Raw genomic sequence first — 23,740 nt, forward strand, 5'->3', positions numbered from 1 at the left:
AAAGAGGCTTTACTGCCTCAAAAGTACAATCTTGCCAGTCCTTCCAATCATCAAGAAATCATAAGGACTGACAAATATCTCCTCCCAATCTCATTTTACAGAGGTCTGCATTCAGAGGGAGGCATGGATCATTCAGGAAACCCAAGGGGCCAGGGAGGTGGCAGCTCCTGGTTCCCTCGGAGGAGGATGCCGGGGAAACTCTTCCTACTGCATCTCATTCCCCTCATCCCCGTGGAGCCGCTAAACACCAGCGTCCCCAGGCTGGTGGGGGCTGGGCTCCTCCCCACAGCTACGAGCCCTTCTGCCTTCCCTTTGCCACCTTCCCCCAGGTAAGGCACAGCGACTGATTTCCCCTAATTGAGCCTCCATATCCTCTGCTGTGAAAATACTCTCTCTTCCTCCGTTTTCTTCCAAAATGAGGTAAGTCAGTGAAATAATAGCCACTTCACAGTGCATTCAATTTTCAACAATTTACTCTCTCCTCTCACCAAAAGCGCTAAGATGCTTCTGGCTCAATTAATTATAAATTGTGATCTTCCTTTTCCTGCTTATGTTTATTTTCCTTCAATATGTCAAAATTCTTGGAATCAAAAAGACGAGCTTTGAAATAAAGACCACGTAGAGAGCGAATTACGTTCTGCCCTGCATAGAAATTCTTCAGGTGCTCTCCCTGTCTGTGGGATCAAGTCTACATTCCTTCGCACGATTTCTAATCCTATCCCACTGTGGCCCCAATCCACCTTCCAGCCTCCTTCCCTCTTTCTACCTCCCATCCTGCTTTCCTCATCCGTTCCTCCCTCTTCCGTTACGCTGTCTCACACTCACGCACACACGGCTGGGTCTCATAAACCTGAGTTTCACATACTTGTGTTCCCTAAGGGTTTACACATGCTCTTCCTCCTGCCTGGAGAGCCCTAACCTCCATTTTGCTGAGAAAACTCTACCCCATCCTTCAAGACCCACTTCTCTAGAGGCCTCTCCATTTCCCTCACTCCGAGGATAACAGCTCTCACTTGTCTAAACACCTACTGGTTCTCAACCTGCACATCAAGATCACCTGGAGAGCTCTCTAAAAATACAAATTCCTGGACCTCGTCCCAGACCTTCTAAGTCAGAATCTCCCCAGTGGGAACAAAGCACTCCAAAGCCTCAGAGGTGATTCTAACGCACCGCCATGGCTGAGAAGCTGTGCTGCGTAGCAACTGTGATGGGCTCTGGAACCAGATACTCTGGATTTGAAGCCCGGTTCTGCTGCTGACTGGCTGCCTGACCTTGGGCAAGTCACTCAGTTTCTCTGTGCCTCCATAAAATAGGCATGATGATGATAATAGTGTCTACCTCATAGAGTTGCTGTGAGTTTTAAGTGAGCTAATATAGGAAAAGTGCCTGGCACAGGGTCAGTGTTTAATAAGTGTTAACTATTTATCGTGTGTCTCTGGCACACACTTCAAGTAATCTTCACAATAGCCCTGAAAGACAGTTACGATTAATCATAACTTACAATGAGGGATCTGCAGCTCACAGAGATAAAGCAAACTGGGATTCACACCCAGATCTGCCTGCCCTCAGAGCCTATGTTGGTTCCAGTAAACCACATGGCACTCTATATTTGTAGTGGGCAAGTCACATTGAAATGGCCTTACCATTTGGATGGACCACTTGACATTGGATGTCAAGTTTCTTGTAGGTTGGATACGTGTCTTGAGCACCTTTGTATCCCCAATACCTAGCACAATAAAAGACCTCAGTAAATATTGGCTGAAATGTGAATTCATAAAGAAAAGAAGGAAAGGAGGGAGGGAGAGAATCAGTCATGGAACAGTGGTCCGAGTCCCTGAGCAGCTCCCGAGGCTAGAATTGTGCCATGCCCCACCCTTTGGAGAATGTCTTCACAAACGTTATCCCCTTCACAAGAACTCCCGTGGCAAGGATAGCATTCTCCCTATTTTAAAGGTAAGAAAATGGAGGCAAAGAGTAGTAATGGTTCATGAATCGCTTGACTTCTTCTCTTTTCTGTTATATATTCTGTTCTCTGTGTATTTTAATGTAGTAAGTCATTTTCAAATCATCTATGAAAACAGATAGTATATAAATCGATTAACAAAGGTTTATTATTGATATTGTTTTTACCCAAATTTACCTCCTTGAGAGAAGGGGTAGAAGTCTGAAATTCCTATTTGCTGATGTTCTCTAATTAACAGAAATGGAAACAATTGTGGTGCATTTGCCATGGGGTCTATCTTTGGGAAGGCTTGAAGAATGTATGTTTGTTTGGGTTTTTTTTTAACATACGTGTCAAGTGCAGGAGGCACAGTGGTGAGTTGTGGGTACTTCACTAACCCAGGGTGTCCTGGAGGAGTAATTGGTCAAGGGAGCAGCAGAAACTGAATTTAACAAAGAGGGATCCTTCTCTGGTGGGTGGAAGTCATGTGACTTCAGCTCCTGCTGGCCAGGAGAGCAGTAGTGGCCTCCACCTGGATGTGGAAACAGAGCCCGGGGTACCTGCCCTAAGCGGCAGAGCCAGAGTGCGGTGATGTGCGACAGGGACCTGTGTTGGAACTCAGTTGGTAGCAAAGAACGAAGGACCAGGAGTCAAGATCACACCCCACCATCAGCGCCCGTGAAAGCCGTGGTTCCCAACCTCCAGACCACCAAGTAATATTTTCAAGTATTATTTTTGCTTTGCCTGGGATAAGCTTTCTGGTTTACGGTCTTTCCTTTGTTGCATTCTGTTCCTCAAAAGCCTGAATTTCCCCGCTGTGAGCTCACATTCCCTGGGAAGCACAGTGTGTCAGGTTAAGGGGCTGAAGCTCAGCCCCAGACCTGTGACCCTCCTGGTGGGCTGCAGCAGCAAGGGCAGGCTGGGAGGGCAGGTGACGGTCCTCCGGACACACAGGCTGTCTCCATCCTCCCTGTTCCCAGGGCCCTGTCAGGTGACCTCGCTGCTGTCCCAGGCAGAGGCATTTCTCTTTTCCAAGTGCTTGGTTATAACCCCTTTGGGGGAAGGCGGTAGAAGGAAACATTCAGGAACCCTCAGGTCTGGAGCAGGCTCTGGAAGTTCAGATCACACAGGTTATAGTAACCAAGTTTCTCCTTAGAGATAGAGACTCCAGGCAGCAGGTGAGAGTCACCTGGGACTAGAAGGGGACAGCATGGCGAGATCCTACCTGTAAAGGGCCCCAGCTTGCCCACCTCTGGCCCTCCATGAACTATTCATAAGGCCTCTTTGGCAGCATTTTAAAGTCCAGGTTGAGCAAGTCCGTTCAGTATGGAACAGGCATGTGAGACCTGATTGTTGAGGAGTTAACAGGAGACAAGCAAGAGCCCGGCCAAAGGAAGAAGAAGGTTTCGTTCAGCCAGACTGGAAGCCTCAGCTTGAGCTGAGGTCGTCTCTCTCTTTCCATCCTCCTCCTCCATGTCCCACCCCTTCTTCATAAACATTTAGAATAAAACCCATCCCTGCCTCTGAGAGCTCGGGTTTAATTTTTTTTAATAACATTGAGGAAAGAGAGATGGAGGCAAGTTGTGCCTGAGTAATAAATATAGAACAGGTTCTCAATACATCATAGGCTGACACATCAGGGACTCAACAATGACTGGAGCCTGTAGCCAAGTCATTAATTTGCTGATTCACTTCTGGATAAAGCCCACCAGCTTTGAATTCCTCATTAATTTCCATAAACAAACTGTGTCCTCTGTCTCCATGGGCAAGCTAATGTAGTTGATAATTACTTCTGCCTTACTATTCTAGTTTCAAAGTTGGAGTTTGGTGATTAAAATACCTATAACATCAATATTTCATTTCCAAAGACATTTGAATTTTAAACGAATAGTGCAAAGCTTCGGGTACCTTCATACACAAGTGCACCTGTTTATTCCAGTTTGGCAGTTTTCTTCATTACTTCTGTACCAGAGGAATTGCAAAGATTAACTGTTATTGCTAAACTCTTAAAAATTAAAAGCATTACACTGGTAATGGGCATTGTTTCATATTTTGGGGAGCCATATGATTCAGAGAAACGCCCAAAGTACAGATTCATTCTCTTTTTCTTACAGATGGTTCAGTGGACAGAGCAAGGGTTTGGAGTCAGAATGACCAGGGTTCATATTCCAGCCCTCCGCTTACTAGGATGTGTCAGTAGGCAAGTTATCGCAACTTCTGGACCTCAGTTTTCTCATCTGCAAAATGGGGAGAGTATGTGAAAGGGCTGCTGAGGATTAAATGTGATTGTTTAAAACAGCGATTTCCTGGACCAGCAGCATCAGCACCACCTGGGAATTTGTTAAAATGCAAATTCTCAGGGCTCCATCCCAAACCTACCGAACTAGAAACTCTGGAGGTGAGGTCCAGCAATCTGTGTTTTAACCAGTCCTCCAGGCGATTCTGACGCCCACTCATGAATGAGAGCCCCTGGTTTAAAGCACAAAGCATACAGCAAGCGCTCAAGTGTTCCCGTTTCCTTCTTTCTCTTTAAATAGCAACTGTTCTTTGCATCTAATGACTTGCATGTGGAATGAGCTAGTGATTTCAGCCTACCTGCTCAGTTTTAGTAACACAAACTCTAGACCTAAATAGTCCTTTGGGGATGGATGCCCACAGTCCAGAAACATCACATAATTCACCTCAAAGAGGTCATCTTCCAGGAAGCACACTGGAGAGAGGGTGAGCAGTTAACATTATACATTATTTTGTGGAGGGTTTCTTCATAGGAGGGGACCTGAAGTACTCTTTTCATTTCAGGAAGAAACCAGGTACTTTCAAATTCCCGTACAGCCAGGCCACTGGTGGGGCTGGAGCCTTGACTAAATACTGCCATCCTGTGGGCAGAAGCGAGACACAGTGCATGACCACCTGGCCATCCCACCAGCACTGGCCAGGCATCTATAACACACCAGTCCCCAGACTCGGTCCAGACAGGTACAAAGGTGTAGACATTGAAGCCCTTGCCCTGAGGAGCTTGCAACAGACTAGTGAATAAGACGAGCCTGTAGGCAGATAAGTAGGTAGTCGGTGCAGGAGCCCAGAGGAGGGAGGTGCTCACGCATAAGTGCCTGAAAAGACTATTTAAATACACAATCTGTTCCCTAAGGGCAGCAGAGAATTTGCAGAACTATTAATAAATTTTCACAGAACAAGAAATATACGTATTTTTTAATGAGAAACTAAAAATTAAGTGTGATTTTAAAAAACGCTATTCAAAGGCTCAGGTTCTAATTATAGTCTCCTAATGGAGAAAACATGGAATGGATTCATTTCTCCTGATAAAACAGACGCTCAGTGAGAGCTCCCATTGATAAATTGGTACTCTCATTTGTATCTGTTCACGCTGCATGATTTAAAACTCTAGGAGGATATTTCATTTTAACACAAAATACCATCTTTTCAGCAAACGCAATTAACTTAAATTCTATATATACCTAATTCAATCTTTCAGATACGTAAAAAAATACCGTCTACCAAAACAAGAAATTGCTTAAAAGAATGGTGGAGGATGTCAAAAAGATTTGGAAGGCAGCTTGAAAGCACTCCCAATGGACAAATCTAGAAAAATAAGGGCATCAAAATAAGTAATGAAGTAACAAATTACACCCTATTGGATAAAATAGGAAACATGACCCTGTATTGATGTAAATAAATTAAACGAATAAATAGAAATTTTGATGAAGAATAGGATCTTTACATAGTTTTACAATACCACCCCACAGGATGTAAATTGGTATACAGTACAGAAAATAGTATGGAGGTTCATCAGAAATTTAAAAATAGAACTACCATATGATCCAGCAATCCCACTTCTGGGTATATATCCAAAGGAAACAAAATCAGTATCTTAAAGAGATATCTGTACTCCCATGTTCACTGTAGCATTATTCACAGTAGCCAAGATATGGAAACCACCGAAGTATCTGTTGACAGATGAATAGATTTTTTAAAATGTGATACACACACACACACACACACACACACACACTGGAATATTATTCAGCCTTTTTAAAAAAAAAAAAAAAAGAAAAGGAAATCTTGTCATCTCTGACAACATGGGTGAACCTGAAGGGCATTATGCTAAGTAAAATAAGCCAGACACAGAAAGACAAATACAGCATGATCTCCCTTATATGTGGAATCTAAAACAGCAGAACTTATAGAAGCCGAGAATAAATTGGTGGTTGCAAGGGGCTGAGGGGTAGGGGAAATGAGATATTGGTCAAAGGGTACAAAGTTTCAGTTATGCACAATAAATAAGTTCTGGAGATCTAAAGTACAGCATAGTGACTATAGTTAATAATACTGTAGCATTTACAGTTCTTTTTTTTTTTTTTTTTTTTTTATTTTGGGATGTGCATTTACTTTTAATAAAAAAAAAATTTCCCCCAACAATTCATCTGCACACCGAGGGCCATGACTCGTTCCGTCAATTCTCAACCATGTGCAACTGTGTGGACCCAGGGAGGACCGCTCACCCCAGGACACATTCCACGCCCTCCCTCCACAGGTGAGGGCAGCCCCCAAACCAAAGTGGGCCCGAGACGTGCATGTTTCTTCCAGCTTCAAGGACCAAAGCCAGATAAAGCCCCTCCTTCTGACTGAGGGAGGGTCTTCAAATCATCGACAGGGTGTCTGAGTCACCATGTGGCCCTGCTGGACGGCACGGGTGGTTACTCCACGGTCACCACACCTGGCACGTCCGGATCTCCTCCTTCAAGGCCGTCACCCCCTCCAGGCTCTTGTCCTTCACAGCTAGGGCGAGAAGGACTGCTCTGTTGCCAGCTTCCTGAGACACAAACGCCACCAGATTCTTTGCGAAGACATGGATGAGAGGCTCGTCCTGCCCGAGAAGGACTTTCGTGGTCAGCACGGGCTTGCCGACGTCACTGGTCACATTGCTGGGTTCCAGGGAGACCAGGGTACCCATCTTCCCGAACTGGGTCACCACCACCAGGATGTGAGTGCTGAAGGCTGTACAGACCACCTGGGTGGGGACCCCACACACCACTGCAGTCTTCTCTTTCGATGTCACCAATGGCTTACCTTCCATAGCTGGGACTGCTCGATGGCACGTATATACAGACAGGCGGGACGTCAAAATACACTTTCGCCTCTGGAGGCAGGTGAGGACTCTTCCCCACGCGTCGGCCCCCGCCGTCCTGCATCACTGTGACCCCCACCGCATCCCAACGGCTCTCATTTGAGTCTTGGGGGCCTCAGTCATGCCATCGCGCGGGGGTTGGTGGGAAGTAAGCGCCGCAGGTGCAGAAACCCGGCGGAGCGGGTGGCGGCGCCCGCGTCGCCCCTCTAGTGCGCCCACTGAGGTTTCGTTTTCTGCGTTTGGGGAAACCATCGGTCCCACGGGAGAAGCAACACCCCCAGGAAGGCGGAGGGCGGAGGGCAGAGGGCGGCTGAAGCCTCCCGGGGCCAGTGGGGACACCCACCCTCTCCGCCCCCGTCCGGCCCTGCCCGATCCCCAGCCTACAGTTCTTGAAGTTTGCTGAAAGAGTAGATTTTTTTAAGCCTGCAAATGTATAATTTATTTTGTTTTGTTTTTCTTCCAGTTTTACTGAGATATAACTGACATACATCACTACAAGTTTAAGGTGTACAGAATGATGATTTGACTTACATGCAACATGAAATGAGGATCACAATAAGTTTAGTGAACATTCCATCATCTCATATAGGCATAAAATTAAAGAAATAGAAAAATTTTTTTCCTTTGTGATGAGAACTCTTAGGATTTACTCTCTTAACAATTTTCATATATAACATACATCAGTGTGAATTATATTAATCATGTTGTACATTACATCCCTAGGACTTATTTATCTTATAACTGGAGGTTTGTACCTTTTGACTGCCTTCATCCAATTCCCTGTCGCCCCACTCCCTGCCTCTGGTAACCACAAATCTGATCTCTTTTTCTTTGAGTTTGTTTCTTTGTCTTGTTTTTGAAGTATAACTGACCTACAGCACTATGTTAGTTCTTGTTACACAAAGTAGTGATTCGATATTTCTATACATTTCAAAATGACCTCCACCATAAGTCTAGTTATAATACATCACCATGCAAAGATATTACATAGTTATTGACTATGTTCCCCACTCTGTATATTTCATACCCATGACTCATTTATTTTGCACCTGGAAGTTTGTACATTTTAATTTCCCTTACCTATTTCTTTCCTATTCCTACCCCTCCGCTAGGGCAACCACCTATTTGTTTTCTGCATCTGTGACTCTGTTTCTGTTTTTTTATGTTTGTTCATTTGTTTTGTTTTTTAGGTTGCACATATAAGTAAAATTGTACAGCATTTGTCCTTTTCTGTCTGACTTATTTCCCTTGGCATAATACCCTCTAGGTTCATTCATATTGTCACAAATGGCAAGATTTCATTCTTTTTTATGGCCGAGTAATATTCCATGGTATCTATATACCATATCTTCTTTATCCATTCATCTATTGCTGGGCATTTAAGTTGCTTCCATATCTTGGCTATTAAAAATAATGCTGCAACAGACATAGGGGTGCAGAAAATTTTTCTAATTAGTGCTTTCATTTTTTTCAGATAAATACCCAGGAGTGGAATTGCTGGATCATATGGTAGTTCTATTTTTAATTTTTTGAGGAATCTCCTTACTGTTTTCCATAGTGGCTGCCCAATTTTTTTCTGAGATATAGTTGATTTACAATATTATATAAGTTTTATGTGTACAACATAGTGATTCACAATTTTTAAAGGTTATATTCCATTTATAGTATTAGAAAATATTGGCTGTATTCTCTGTGCTGTACAATGTATCCTTGTAGCTTATTTATTTTATACACAGTAGTTTGTACCTCTTAATCCCCTCCCCCACATTGCCCCTCCCCCTTCCCTCTCCACTAGTAACCGCTAAATTGTTCTCTATATCTGTGAGTCTGTTTCTATTTTTGTTATATTCACTAGTTTGTTTTATTTTTTAGGTTCCACACATAAGTGATATCGTACAGTATTTGTCTTTCTCTGACTTATTTCACTAAGCATAATACACTCCAAGTCCATCCATGTTGTAGCAAACGGCAAAATTTCATTCTTTTTTATGATAAGTAGTATTCCATTGTATATGTATACCACATCTTCTTTATCCAGTCATCTGTCGATGGACACTTAGGCTGCTTCCATGTCTTGGCTATTGTACATAGTGCTGCTATGAACACTGGGGTGCATGTATCTTTTCGAATTAGTGTTTTCACTTTCTTCAGATGTATACTCAGGAGTGGAATTGCTGGATCATATGGTAGTTCTAAGTGGCTGCCCAATTTACAACCCCACCAGCAGTGCACAAGGGTTCCCTTTCTCCACATCCTCACCAACACTTGTTTGTTGTCTTTTTGATAATAGCCATTCTGATGGGCATGAGGTGATATCTCATTATGGCTTTGATGCAATTTTAAACGGGATTGTTTTTTACTTTCTTTTTCTGATATTTCATTGTTAGTGTAAAGAAATACAACAGATTTCTGTATATTAATCCGGTATCCTGCTACCTTGCTGAATTCATTTGAACCATCCTTGTGACCCTGGAATGAATCCAACCTGATCATGGTGTATGATCCTTTTTATGTGTTGTTGGATTTGGTTTACTAATATTTTGTTGAGGATTTTTCATCTATATTCATGAAGGATATTGGCCTATAATTTTATTTTTTGGTAGTGTCTTTGTCTTTTGGTATCAGGATGATGGTGGCTTCATAGAATGACTTTGGGAGTGTTCCCTCCTCTTCAGTCTTTTGGAAGAGTTTGAGAAGGACCAGTATAAGTTCTTTTTTTTTTTTAACAACAAAACCCATCTAATTTAGTTCCTTTTGAAATACAGTTATTCAAAGTGATAGCATGAATCAATATATTACTCTTTACAGAATAAAATAAAATATAGTTTGAAAAAATATGTGGCTAGTTCTTTAATTAATTAATTTTTATTGTAGTATAGTTGCTTTACAGTGTTGTGTTAGTTTCTACTGTACAGCAAAGTGAATCAGCTCTACGTATACACATATCCCCTCTTTTTTGGATTTCCTTCCCATTTAGGTCACCACAGAGCATTGAGTAGAGTTCCCTGAGCTATACAGTAGATTCTCATTAGTTATTATTTTACACAAAGTATCAATATTGTATATATGTCAATCCCAATCTCCCAATTCATCCCACCCCCCTTTTCCCCCCTTGGTGTCCATACTTTTGTTCTCTACGTCTGTCTCTATTTCTGCTTTGCAAATAAGATCATCTACACCATTTTTCTAGATTCCACATATATGCATTAATATACAATATTTTTTTTCTCTTTCTGACTTACTTCACTCTGAATGACAGTCTCCAGGTCCATCCATAAGTTCTTCTTTGTATTGATATGCTTGGTAGAATTCCCCAGTGAAGCCATCTGGTCCTGTGGTCCCATTTGTTTATTTTTGCTTTTGTTTCCCTTGCCTGAGGAGACATATCCAAAAACTACTACTAAGCCTGATGTCAAAAAGCTTACTGCCTCTGTTTTCTTCTAGAAGTTTTATGTTTCAGAACTTATGTTTAAATCTTTAATCTATTTCAAATTTATTTTTGTGCATAGTGTCAGAGAGTAATCCAGTTTGATTCTTTTGCATGTAGCTGTCCAGTTTTCCCAGCACCATTTATTGAAGAGGCTGTCTTTTCCCCCATTGTATATTCTTGCCTCCTTTGTTATAATAGATTAATTGCCCTTCTAAGTGTGGATTCATTTCTGAGCTCTCTATTCTGTTCCATTGACCGATGTGTCTGTTTTTGTGCTAGTATCACACTGTTTTGAGTACTGTAGTTTTATAGTAGAGTTTGAAATCAGGAGACAAATACTGTATGATCTCACTTACATGTGGAATCTAAAACAGCAGAACTCATAGAAGCTGAGAGTAAATTGGTGGTTGCAAGGGGCTGGGGAGTGGGGGAAATGAGATATTGGTCAAAGGGTACAAAGTTTGTTATGCAGGATATATAAGTTCTGGAGATCTAAAGTATAACATAGCGACTATAGTTAATAATATTGTAGTATTTACAGTACTTGAAATTTGCTGAGAGAGTAGATCGTAAGTGTCCTCACCACACACATACACACAATGGTAACTGTGTGAGGTGACAGATGTATTCATTAGCTTGATTGTGGTAACCATTTCACAATGTATACCTATATCAAAATTTATAACTATATCAAATTATATCACATTGTATGCCTTAAATATATACAATTTTTATTTGTTAATTATACCTCAAGAAAGCTGGCAGGGGTTGTGTGGAGAAAGTTAGAAAAACAACAATAATCCAAAATAAAATAAAATATAATACTGCCCCACAAAATATTAATTACAGACAGGAAAAAGTGAGAGAGCCTGGCAAACACCACTTAAATCAAGTGTTAGAAGTGTGTACATTATTAATAACGGGGCAAATCAGAATCTTGTCCCACCTGATAGGGTGCAGTGGGAACACAATACCACTTCTGTATGCATAACCTGAATGTAAGCATGAGAGAACAGCAGACAAACTCAAAGTGAGGTTAAAATTCTTGTAATCTTCAAGAATGTCAAGGTCATGAAAGTCAAGGAAAGCCTGGGGAACCGTTCCAGACTGAAGGAAAGTTAAGAGATTTAAGAACTAAATGCAAGATGTAGTTGGTTCTGAACTGGATTCTTCTGCTGCAAAGGTTATTATAGGGACAATTGGCAAGACTGGAGTGGGCTTTAAGGGTTATATGGTAGTTACATATCAGTGTTAATTTCCTGATTTTGATGGCTGTGTTGTGGTTATGGAGGAGAATGTCCTTATTTGTAGGACAAATGCTAAATACAAAGACTAAAGTATGTGAAGGTAATAGGGTATCAGGTTGACAACTTACTCTCCAGTGATTTGGTGGTAGGATGAGGTGGTTCTTTGTACTATACTTGTACGTTTTCGGTAAGTTTGTGATTTTAAAATTAAAAAGAAAACTACTTTTTTTTTTTTTTTTTTTTTTACAGAATATCAGTTCTGGAGTCTGGGTCCTTGGTTTGTAATCCAGTCTCTTATAGTAGTTACAGGATCTTGGATAAATTACTGAAATTCTCTGTGCCTTCATTTTCATATTTGTACAAGGGTAGTATAATAATACATACCATGTGGGGTTATTGTAGGGATTAAATGAGAACAATAAATGTTACAAGTTAATAGGGTAACAATTTATAATAGGAATCATTTAATTTATCATCCAAACAGGAATTCTTTTCAGAGTAAAAGGGTGTCAACTGCTGATTCCTCAAGGAGATCATCAAAATAAACTGTTTATCAGCAAAGTTAGGTTTATTACTTAATGAAGCAAGGGAGACCACTACCTGAGTAGTGTCTCCAAAGGAGGAGGTTGTGGGTGGGATATTCAGAAGGTTTGGAAAGTCGGGTTTAAATTGGATCTTTCAATACAGGGGCCCAGGAGGATGACTGGGATTGACCAAAATCATGATCTAATAGTTTAGGATTGGTGGATACAGGGAGGAGAGGATTTTGAAGGGAACATCGGGGAGTAAACAGGTGTTTCACAAGCCAGATGAGTGATCTGCTGCTGTGAGAAGGGGGCTATTATCCTGATGAGGGCTAGCTGAGTAGTCTATGTTCAAACAAATGGATTTTTCTAGAAGTTCCTGAAATAAACAACAATGCTATTTGCAGCTTTCTGGGCCGGGGTTTCTTGGAGTTCAAGTCATGTTAATGCAGTCTTGGTTCTTAATCCTATTAAACTACGTGTAGTTGGTTTCTGTTCTCAGAGGACACTAACCAGACACGACTTAGGAACAACAGGCGTAAACCCGGATATATGGTTACCCTACCTACCACTAGAGAGATACCAAACCCATATAATACAGGAATTATTATCCTCATTTGGCAGATAAGGAAATTGAGGTTTGTGGCCAATTGGAAAGGCAGCTGTTGAGCCTTGACAGATGAAGGAAAGCTTCCCAGAGGAGATTAGAGTCAAGTTTAGTTTTGAATAATTAGCAGGAGCTCATTAGGTGACAAAGGGAAAAGAGGAAGAGGTAGAGGGTAGGGGGGCAGGAGGAAGTGTACCCAGCCAAAGGAGCCAGGGCCTCCTGGGGAACTACAAGCACCTCAGCTAGGGGAGAGCTGGCGTGGGAGCAGGGAGAAGCCCTGGGATGCCTTGCTATGGAGTTTGGGCTCTATTCCAAGGATGATGTCAAATCATCACAGGGTGGTAAGCAGGAGTGACATGCTTAGATGAGGATTTTAGAAAGTTAAACTTAGTTGCAGTTGTGGAAAGATGGATTGGAAAGGAGCCACAGTTATGAGGCTGTTTTAGTAATTCAGGAGAGGAATAAGGAGGACTTGAAATAAATTTGAATCAGTGAGAGTGGGAGAGAAGTGGGCAGTTGGAAGAGAAGGAAGCAGAACCAACAGGACTTAGTGTTTTGAGTAGCAGGAGGGGGCCAAGAAGAGGGAGAAGAGAATTTTATTGGAATTGCAACTGACATGATAGTGAGTCATCCTATCCATGAACATGTTTCATCCTATTTTTTAAATTGTCATTCAATAATGTTTTACAATTTTCTTCATAGAGGGATTACATTTGTTTATTCCTATATATAACTAATATTGTTTTGCTATTATAAATGGTATTTTAAAGCCTCAATTCTTCTTCTTGAGCTGATGAGCTGAAAGGCAACTATTAACAAAATGACCTGTTTTATCATTTGGCCAAATGCCCAGTCATTTTGGGATGCCAGCATTTAAAGAAAGAACCGCACCATCCATGGTGGCGGCCAAGTGCCCAAATAGCAAATGGAGTGGTTCCCTGGCTCCTTTCCTCAAAGACAGCAGGACCACAGCTCCAACCCCACAGCAGGTGTCAGAGCTGTAGTCAACGCAGGGGGAGCCCTGATCGCAACCTCCAAGGTGGGTGAGAAAAACTGCCAACACCTGGCCAAGAGAAGATCCCTGAAAGAGTCTCTCCGGGAAGCAGCATGCCACTGGTTGAAATGTAGCTTACCATTAGCGGCAGGCAAGGAGGAAGGCCTTTGGCTTATAGAGAGCTCCAAATCCATAAAGGAAACACATTACCCTCGAATGTCTAAAACTGCACATTTTCACATTTCCCTAACTGGGTTTTTGTTGTTGTTTACTCGGGAACTAAGTAAGGGAGTCACTCTACTGAATTTGCATAGAAGTGATTGAGTACAAACAAATCATATTTTCGTAATTAGGTGTATAATTTCAAACAAATGAAGGAATTTTTCAGAAATACTACAGAATGCTATGTGGGTGACAAAGTAACATTTTGATCTAGCCCTTTTTCATTTCCAAAGCCCTTTTCTATCCATTATATCATTTGATCCTTACAACAACCCTAGGAAGTCAGCAAGAAGAATATTACTCTCCTGGTTTTATAGATGTGGAAACCGAGGTGCTGGCAATTTCAGGACTTGCCCAAGGAGGGTTGTCGTGCTGGCACCCAACAGAGCCAGGACTCAAAGGCCTGATATTAGGCCACCAACACCACACTGCCCTTTACCCTTGCCTGTCGTATAGAAATCTATTCTTGGCTATTCCAGGTCCCTGGCCAGCTTGAAAATTGAACATAAATATTTGTTGGAGTAGAGAACAAGAACTAAACCAAAGATAGACATAGCTACAATTTTTATGCTAACCTAATGAAGTATTTTACCCCATTTATTATGAAGTCATGGGAAAGCTTATGGTAAAAGAGACTCTCCAGATAGCTAACATGCCATAGGAGCATAAGCGAATTTGTCCTCGCCTGGCATTGTTACGCAATAGCATTCACCGAGCAAGGACCCTCAGCTGGCTTCCCTAAGGCCATGGACAGCTGCCCAGGTTGGGTTGGATCATTTCTCAGTTGATGGAACTTTGAACGGGTCATATTTCCACGGCAGAGCATCCTTCATTCTTGGGCTGGGAAGACAGTTATATAAAGTATGTTTTGCTTTTATTTAATATGCCATTAGACAAGATGGGTTCTTCCCCATGATAACTACATTACTTCCAGTAGAATATAGACTAAATGGTTCTTCCTGAAATAAAATACACTGGAGAATGTTTGGTGCCAGCATCCAAATTAGCTTAAATCTTTTTCCAAAGTATTCTAAAGATTCTCTAAGAAGAATTGTGTTTTTTTAACCGTTGGGTCATTAAAAGAAATTGTATACCAAGAACACAATAACAACTGGCTTTAACCTACACTGGCTAATTACAAGAGAGCAATGAGGGAATCATTTGAATGATGTATTGGAACCATTTGGATTAAGTGAGTTCACTTCAGATCTATAACAGGCAATAGCTATCATTATTTATCCTGTTTTTGGTATTTTTATTTTTCCTAAAAAGTGGAGATTTCTTCACACAAAAGAATATTTTGCTTATATATCAATCTCATCCTTATTAATTTCTTCCCCTAATAATTTAAAGAAAGACCCTAAATGTAGGCTTAGGACTTATATTTTACAAGATATTTATTTTAACTAGTGGTTACCTGTGGGGAGAGAGGGGAGGAGAGGGGCAAGTTAGGGATAAGAAATTAAAAGGTACAAACTATTATATATAAAATAAAATATGCTACAAGGATATATTGTACAGTACAGGGAATATAGTCAATATTTTATAACAACTATAAATGGAGTATAACCTTTAAAAATTGGGAATCACTATGTTGTTCACCTTAGCTTATACAATATTGAACATCAACTACACTTCAATTTAAAAAATAAAAAAAAACCCATGACAATTCTGCATAAAATATATGCATTCAAAATTATTCACACATACATATTACATAGAGAGATAAAATTTGTCACCTTTAAAAAATTTTTGAATAAAAGACATTTGCTTTAAAAAAAAAGTTAAGGGGATATGTTTGGTTGGTTAGTTGACTGGTTAGACCTCAGAGGTGGCTTTTAGTTTTTGAGACAATTGACTAAGTTATTCTGGAAACTTAAACTCATGTTCATTAAGAAACCTCAAGTCAAATTACAAAACACAATTACTTCAACCTTGAAATGTTTTCATAATATGTTTCACTTAACTTTAAAGGGACTTTAAGAAACTATCTGTTGTCAGCATTTCCTCCAGTTTCATTTAAATTTTGCTTTATTTCTACTCAATTCAAACAAAGTTCAATATAACACTTATATTAGGTAAGAGTCCCTTGGATACAGATAACGGAAACTGAAGCAGTAAAAGGGAATTTGCTGACACCAGAAATTGAGATGGCCAAGGATATATCTGGATTCCAGTGGATCTAGGCATGGATAAGAGATGTCCTCAGGGCTCTGCTCTCTTCAACTTTCAGTTGTATTTATCCCTCCTTGGCTATGAAGCCAGACATCCACTCCCCAGATGGCAGTGAGATAGCCTCTGGAAGGCCTTGTCCCACACAATCCTAGTTTAACAACCCAGAAGAAGCAGCCGTCATTAGCTCCCCCTGCAAAAGCTTAGAAAGACTCTGATTGGTCCCCTGCTTGGTTGAGTTGCATGCCCAGCTGTGAACCAATCTAGAAGACAGAAGAGTGGAGGAGGGTTCTGATTGGCCAGACATAGGTCACAGGGCCACACCTAGAAAGAGAAGGTAGGCCCAAACTGACCATATCAGATCGATTCCTCACAGGAAAGAGGGCTTCTGTACAAGAAGAGAGCCAGAAGAAACATGAGACAGACCAAAACAGACATTCAATTCCATATTTTAGTTTATCTCTGGATGGTAGGAGTAGAGGCAAATTAATTTTTATGCTTTTATGTATATGTCAGATTTTCAGCTAAGACCATGTATTGTTTTCATAAACAGAAAAAAGCAATGAATATAATTTATATTTCTAAAAGTGTTACAGATATATGGAAAGATGGATTGCTAAGTGAAAAAAGGTAAGTTGTTGGACAATATCTATAGTATGATCCCATTTATGTTAAAACACTTCTTAAGTGCATAAGGAATGCTTGGTAGTATCTACCCTAGAGGGTAGGCAGGAACAGGTTAAGGTAGCCTTTTACTTTTTACTTTATGACATTTATACTGTTGAGTTTTTCCATCATGCCCATGTATGTTTTTTATAATAAATTACAAGCAGTGTGGATAATAAATACAAGGACAGAACAATAAATATAGGCTGGTGTATTAGTTATCTATTGCTCTGTAACAAACTGTCCCACAACTTAGTGGCTAAAAAATATATATGTATTATCTCACAGTTCCTGTGGGTCAGGAATTCAGGCATGACTTAACTGGTTCCTCTGCTTCATAGTCTGTCACGAGCCTGCAATCAAAGTGTCAGCTAGGGCTGCAATCTCATCTAAAGACTCAACTGGGAAGGATATGCTTTCAAGTTCACTCATGTGGTGGTTGGCAGGATTCAATTCCTCATGAGTTTTTGCACTGAGGCCACCCTCAGTTCCTTGCCACGTAAGCCTCTCTGTAAAACATCTCACAACGTCAAAGTGAGCAAACAAAGGGGCAAGAGAGGGTGCCAGCAAGAGAGAGAATGCTAGCAAGTCAGGAGCCATGGACCTGATATCTTATTAATTTTTCTCTGTTATTTGTTTGTTAGGAGCAAGTCACTAGGTCCAGCCTACACTCAGGGGGAGAGGACGATACAAGGGCATGAATACTAGAGGTAGGGAGTATTGGGAGCCAGGTCAGATGCTTCCTATGACCATTGGAATAGCCTGAAAGGCTTCATGGGGGAGGAACTTGAAAGGTGCAACTTGAAAGAGTGAGAAATTGGGCAGAATGAGAGAAAAGTGGTGGGAAATATGGAAAGGAAGCACAGAAATAAAGAAGATATAGGGTAGAAAAGTGGATAAGCATTTTCAGGGAAGGCACTAGACCAAAGACCATATTTTTGAAAAACGTGAACTTTTCTTGGGAGTAATTAGGCTGGAAGAGTAAGTTAGGAACTGAATGACAAACTAAGGAATTTTAAGTTTTTTCTCTGCAATGGCTAGCCATGCTAGTCATCAATATCCTCACCAAAAACTTATTCTCTGCCAGTTATGACATATTATTAACGACTTAACTGATGGCTCAGGAGGGATCATGACTTTAAGGGAAAGTATCACATCATAATACATAATTCACAAAGTAGGTAATATGCTCATAAAAAATGGAAAGTTGGTTACATATTTATTCTAATCTCATCATATTGCTTTGATTTCATTTTGTAGTAAATGTCAGCTGTCACATAAGGAGCCTAAAGGTTTTGGAAATATTTTTACAGTGAATGATATTGATTACCCTGCATTCAATTAAATAAATATTTAATATATGTATGTATTCAGTGTTGAGAGTGGAAAAAGCAACAAGTTTGAAGCCAGGAAGAGAATTTTAATACCATTTGAATCTACTTTTACTTTTTTTAATTGAAGTATAGTTGATTTACAATGTTGTGTTAATCACTGCTGTACAGCAAAGTGATTCAGTTATACATATATATACATTCTTTTTTTAAATATCCTTTTCTATTATGGTTTATCATAGGATATTGAATATAGTTCCTCGTGCTATACAGTAGGACCTTGTTGTTTATCCATTCTGTATATAAAAGCTTACATCTGCTAAGCCCAACCTCCCACTCCAACCCTACCCCAACCCCCTCCCCCTTGGCAACCACCAGTCTGTTCTCTATGTCCATGACTCTGTTTCTGTTTCATACATAGGTTCATTTGTGTCATATTTTAGTTGAATCTACTTTTTTGATGTTTCAGGGAAGTGGATGTGATAAAATGTGCTGAATATCATTGACAGGTCAACTAAGGCAAGGACACCAAAATGTCCATTAAATATGGCTACATGGAAATGGTTGATGGCTTTAACAAAAGCAGTTTTAGTGAAGTGATAGGAATGGAAATTTCAACTAGGGTTGAAGAATTAAGGGGACTCCCATCCTGGCAATATGGAAGATAAGTTAGTATTCAAAACACAACAAAACAAAAACACTCTTCTGCTGAAAAAAAAAAAAAAACTCCCAAAAATACTAAATAAAATCTTTTTAAAAATCTCCTTATATGCATAGCTGAGCAGGCAAGAAAGTAAGGGAATTCCTCAGAGACTAAAATAAATCAAAAGCATAAAATCAGAGAGTGAATGAGCACTGAATCCAGCCACCTTCTTATGGGCATCTCATGATCCCCAGTAACCTAGAACTGGAGTTTTATCAACCATGCTAGGAAACAGAAGGCCAAGTTTAGTGCCCTTGCAAGCTGGAAAGTTGGTTTTAAAACCTTCCATAAAGCCAGTACTCTCAAAGGGCTATACTCTCAGTAAAGAAAAGTTTGCTTCATAAAGGGAGAAGGACACAGCTCCAAGTGGAGTGAGGTAAAATTTCCCCCAAATAATTCATAAGCAACAAGTTGACCCTCACAAAGGTTTGGTACCTAAATTCATGCTACCTGCTTTGTCCAAAAAACTAAGAATTTAGTTTGAAGTGGTCCCAAGTTTTGGGCTGTCCCTGACATGGTAAGCAGAAGGAAAAGCAAACCCTTTCTAAGGGAATATACCCTTAATGTAGGCCTCAAATATTGCTCACAATACAGTTTCAATGAACATGAGAGCACAGTAAAAATTACAGAATATGCAAGAAAACAAGACACCATATGAGAGACTCAGAAGAAAAACCAACAGCAAAATCAGACCCACAAAGGCATGCAGTATTGAAATGATCATACAAACAAAAACAAATATATAGTAGATTTTTTTTAAGACTTAGAAACATGAGTAAGGAACAAAAGCTGTAAAAACGACCTGTTATGAAAAAGTGCCAAACTGAACTTCTAGAAATAAAAAATTGGTGAAATTAAAATTTTAAAAACCTAAAAGGTGGGAAATTAATTAGAGACATGGAGCTCATAAAAATAATGAGCTAAATATCCAACTTAAGAAATTAGAAAAAGAACAACAGAATAGTCAAATTATGAGGAATGTAGTGGGAAGAAAATAATAAGTAGAGAAAGTAATGAAATTGAAAACAGAGGATCAACAAAGCCAAAGTTGATTGTTTGAAAATTGATAAACTTAAGGCAAACCAATTTAGTTTAAGATAGAGAGACAGATAGAAAAAGAGAGGCAAAGCGATATCGCCTTTTATGTCATGGCATTGGAAGTCACACCACAGCATTAGTTCTGCCAAATTTTATTCATTAGAAGCAAGTCACTACAGCAACCCTTATTCCCCCTTTGTGGGAAGAGTGTCAAAGAATTTGCAGACGTGTTTTAAAACCACTACTTACTATATTACCGTTTCTACCCAGAACAATAAGACCAAAAAGAAAAAAGTAAATAAAATGTATACAGACTAGAAAGGAGGAGTCAAATCTGTTATTCACAGGACAGATTATTTACATGAAAAACACAAAGAACAGACAAATCCGTAGAATTTAAAAGTCTGAACATAAATATACAAAAGTTAATTGCATTATTACATACCATTAATAACTGGTTAGAAAATGGACTTTTAGGGCTTCCCTGGTTGCACAGTGGTTAAGAATCTGCCTGCCAATGCAGGGGACACAGGTTCAAGCCCTGGTCCAGGAAGATCCCACATGCTGCAGAGCAACTAAGCCAGTGCACCACAACTACTGAGCCCACATGCCACAACTACTGAAGCCCGTGAGCCTAGAGCCTGGGCTCCGCAACAAGAGAAGCCACCGCAATGAGAAGCCCATGCACCACAACGAAGAGTAGCGCCCACTCGCCACAACTAGAGAAAGCAACGAAGACCCAACACAGTCCAAAATAAATAAATAAATAAAATAATAAAATAAATAAATTAAAAAAAAAAGAAGATGGACTTTTAGGAGAGTGTTAAGAACTGCAGCAATTAAAAAAAGATACAGTGAGACTTCCCTGGTGGTGCAGTGGTTAAGACTCCACACTCCCAATTCAGGCGGCCCGGGTTCGATCCCTGGCCAAGGAACTAGATCCCACATGCATGCCGCCACTAAGGAGCCCGCGTGCCGCAACTAAGGAGCCCTTGAGCTGCAACTAAATGAGCCTGCCTGCCACAACTAAGACCCAGCGCAACCAAATAAATAAATATGAGGGGAAAAAAAGATACAGTGAAACCTGCTCACCAACATAGGCATCTCCTGTTAACGTCAGTAATCCAATCCTGAAAATCAGGTATTCTGCACAAAAATACTAATCAGGGCCTATTTCCCATTATTTTAAAAGGAACAAATTATAGTGCATTATATTTCAAACCAAACTCTCCAATCAATTTCCTGAAACTAAACTAAACACAGTAAAACACCTGTAAGTAACAAATGATCATAGTAGGATATAAAATGCTAAAACCTGCAATAATTAATGTAATCATTAACAAATAGTTGTTCTGCATGTAGTAGCATGGCTTCTTTTAAAACCAATGTCCCCTGCATGCATCTCCTTTGTTGACACTGGGCTTACTTCTCAAAACACCTGATTCTGATATTCTGCCAATGATACTGACATTCAATGGTTTTTGGAATGTAACTTGAGAATTCTCCTGCACATCGTTTTGTAAAAACAATCAATTTGAGTTGGGGGAGACATAAAAATACATTTTTACCATACAACCACTGGCCAAAAACACTGTATTTGTAATTTAATTTCTGGAACACATTCATCACAGCTATCTTTTTTTTTTTTAATGAGTTTATGAGCTGTAAAGAGCACTTTTCCTTTTTTTTTTAAACTTTTTTTTAAATTTATTTTTATTTATTTATTTATTTATTTATGGCTGTGTTGGGTCTTCGTTTCTGTGCGAGGGCTTTCTCTAGTTGCGGCAAGTGGGGGCCACTCTTCATCGCGGTGCGCGGGCCTCTCATTATCGCGGCCTCTCTTGTTGCAGAGCACAAGCTCCAGACGCGCAGGCTCAGTAGTTGTGGCTCACAGGCCTAGTTGCTCCGCGGCATGTGGGATCTTCCCAGACCAGGGCTCGAACCCGTGTCCCCTGCATTGGCAGGTAGATTCTCAACCACTGCGCCACCAGGGAAGCCCCATCACAGCTATCTTAAAGTCTGTGTATGATAACTCTAATATCTGGATCTCCTGTAGATCTCTTTCTATTATTTGTCTTGTCTCTGAATTTTTGGCAAAGTCTTCCCCTTTTTGCATCCCTATTTTTCATTAAATGCTAGACACACTGTATGAAAATGTAGAGATAATTTGAAGTACTGGACAATATTACTTTCTCCCAGAGAGGATTTATTCTTGTTTATAGGAGAGGTTAGGATAGGGGCAAACCACCTAAGTACATCTAAGATTGAATTGTTTCAAGTTGGGTTTCAGTCTTCATGAGAGCTAGATTTTGGTTCATCCTTACTCCTAGGGTATAGCCCTTTCAGATCCCAACTCTAAACCTGAGGTGTTTACCAGGACCCTTCTCATCAGTGAGTTCTAAACTTCAGTTATTGTCCCTCTGTGAAACTTCCAAAAGCTCTGTCCAGTTTCTCATCCTCACAGCTTTGATTTCATAATTGGCAAATACATTAAGGGGGTCTCACTTAAGGGGGTCTTACATTAAGTGTTGGTCTCACTTCTGTGGGAGTCCCTCTTCTCCAGTCTCTTGACTCCTAAATCCTTTGCTGTCTCAGTAGTTTTCCAATGCTTTCAAACAGATGTTTTTAAAATATTTTATCCAGCTTTTCTAACTGCTCTTCCTGCGAAGTTTGGTCTGATACAATCTGGTTTGAAATGTCTTTGGATGATTTTAATTTATTCTACCTAGCTCAGAGAGTCTGAAAAGGGAAGTCCTTAATAACACCGAGAGGTATTTCTCAAATGTAAAATTATGCCAATAAAAACTTCGAGAACACACAGAACATAACAAGACACTCTGATCTGGCTCTCTTAGATATCCTGACATATTCAGCACCATTCCTGGCAGGGATGCTGAGATGGACCATTCCAAAGACTTTTTTTTTTTGCCTTAGTTTTTTGTCTCTCCCAAACTACCACAGCAAAAACATCTATGCCCACAAACATCCTTTTCCTCTTCCCAGCAGCCTGCTCCCTCTATCTGTAATTACTCCCAGTGTTAGAAATTCAAGTTCATGTATATCCAACCTGAAATGTGAGTGTACAGAAAAGGCTCACAGAGGTAAAAATACATCTTCAAGAGTTCACATAAAGGAAATCTTCAGTTTGAAAGAAATGGCTATTCTTTCTTGCATCTCCCTAAAGGAAGAGTCCTTTCTTCCATACTGGTGCCTCTAAAATGTTGTTCCTTCTATTGAGAACATTCTCCCTCTTTATTTCTCATTATATGCTTCACTTCAGATTCCCTTGGCCTCACATTTAATCCTTGCTCCAGCCACCCCTGTTGGGGCCAACTCAGCATAGAGTCCACCCACTTTCATGCAAGCACACGCTGACAGGACTCACTCTATACTAACACCACACACTTCTTCCCTCCAGCCCTGGGGCTACACAGTTGATGCAGAGAAGTCAGACACCAGGGGATGCACTGCACAGCGCAGAGGGGCAGGGGAGTTAACCCTCATGACAGAAAGAAAGCAAGAGTCAGTAGAACAATTTCTTCTTTCCCCAAAACAGTTTACTGAGTGATTGAAGACATCTTTAAAATATTCTCCCAGGCAGACTTTCCTGAGACACACTTCATATGACTTCTTGGAGAGCAGTCCCATAACATCAAGCTATCCCAGTTGCACTTAGTGGCAGCTAGTTTGTAAATGCATCCTCATACTAACTCTTCTT

The 23,740-nt window shown here is 40.3% G+C and overlaps 1 protein-coding gene across 1 annotated transcript; it reads right to left on the bottom strand.

The window, feature by feature from the left end:
• Positions 1 to 6,314: 6,314 nt before the first annotated feature.
• Positions 6,315 to 7,462, bottom strand: LOC309648122 (proteasome assembly chaperone 3). Its single transcript, XM_082436293.1, has one exon. The coding sequence runs from the start codon at positions 7,035 to 7,037 to the stop codon at positions 6,669 to 6,671; it is 369 nt and encodes a 122-aa protein (XP_082292419.1). The 5' UTR covers positions 7,038 to 7,462; the 3' UTR covers positions 6,315 to 6,668.
• Between the last annotated feature and the right edge of the window lie 16,278 nt (positions 7,463 to 23,740).

The sequence above is a fragment of the Balaenoptera physalus genome (assembly GCF_965194825.1).
Source record: "Balaenoptera physalus genome assembly, chromosome: 1".
Classification (NCBI taxonomy): Eukaryota; Metazoa; Chordata; class Mammalia; order Artiodactyla; family Balaenopteridae; genus Balaenoptera; species Balaenoptera physalus.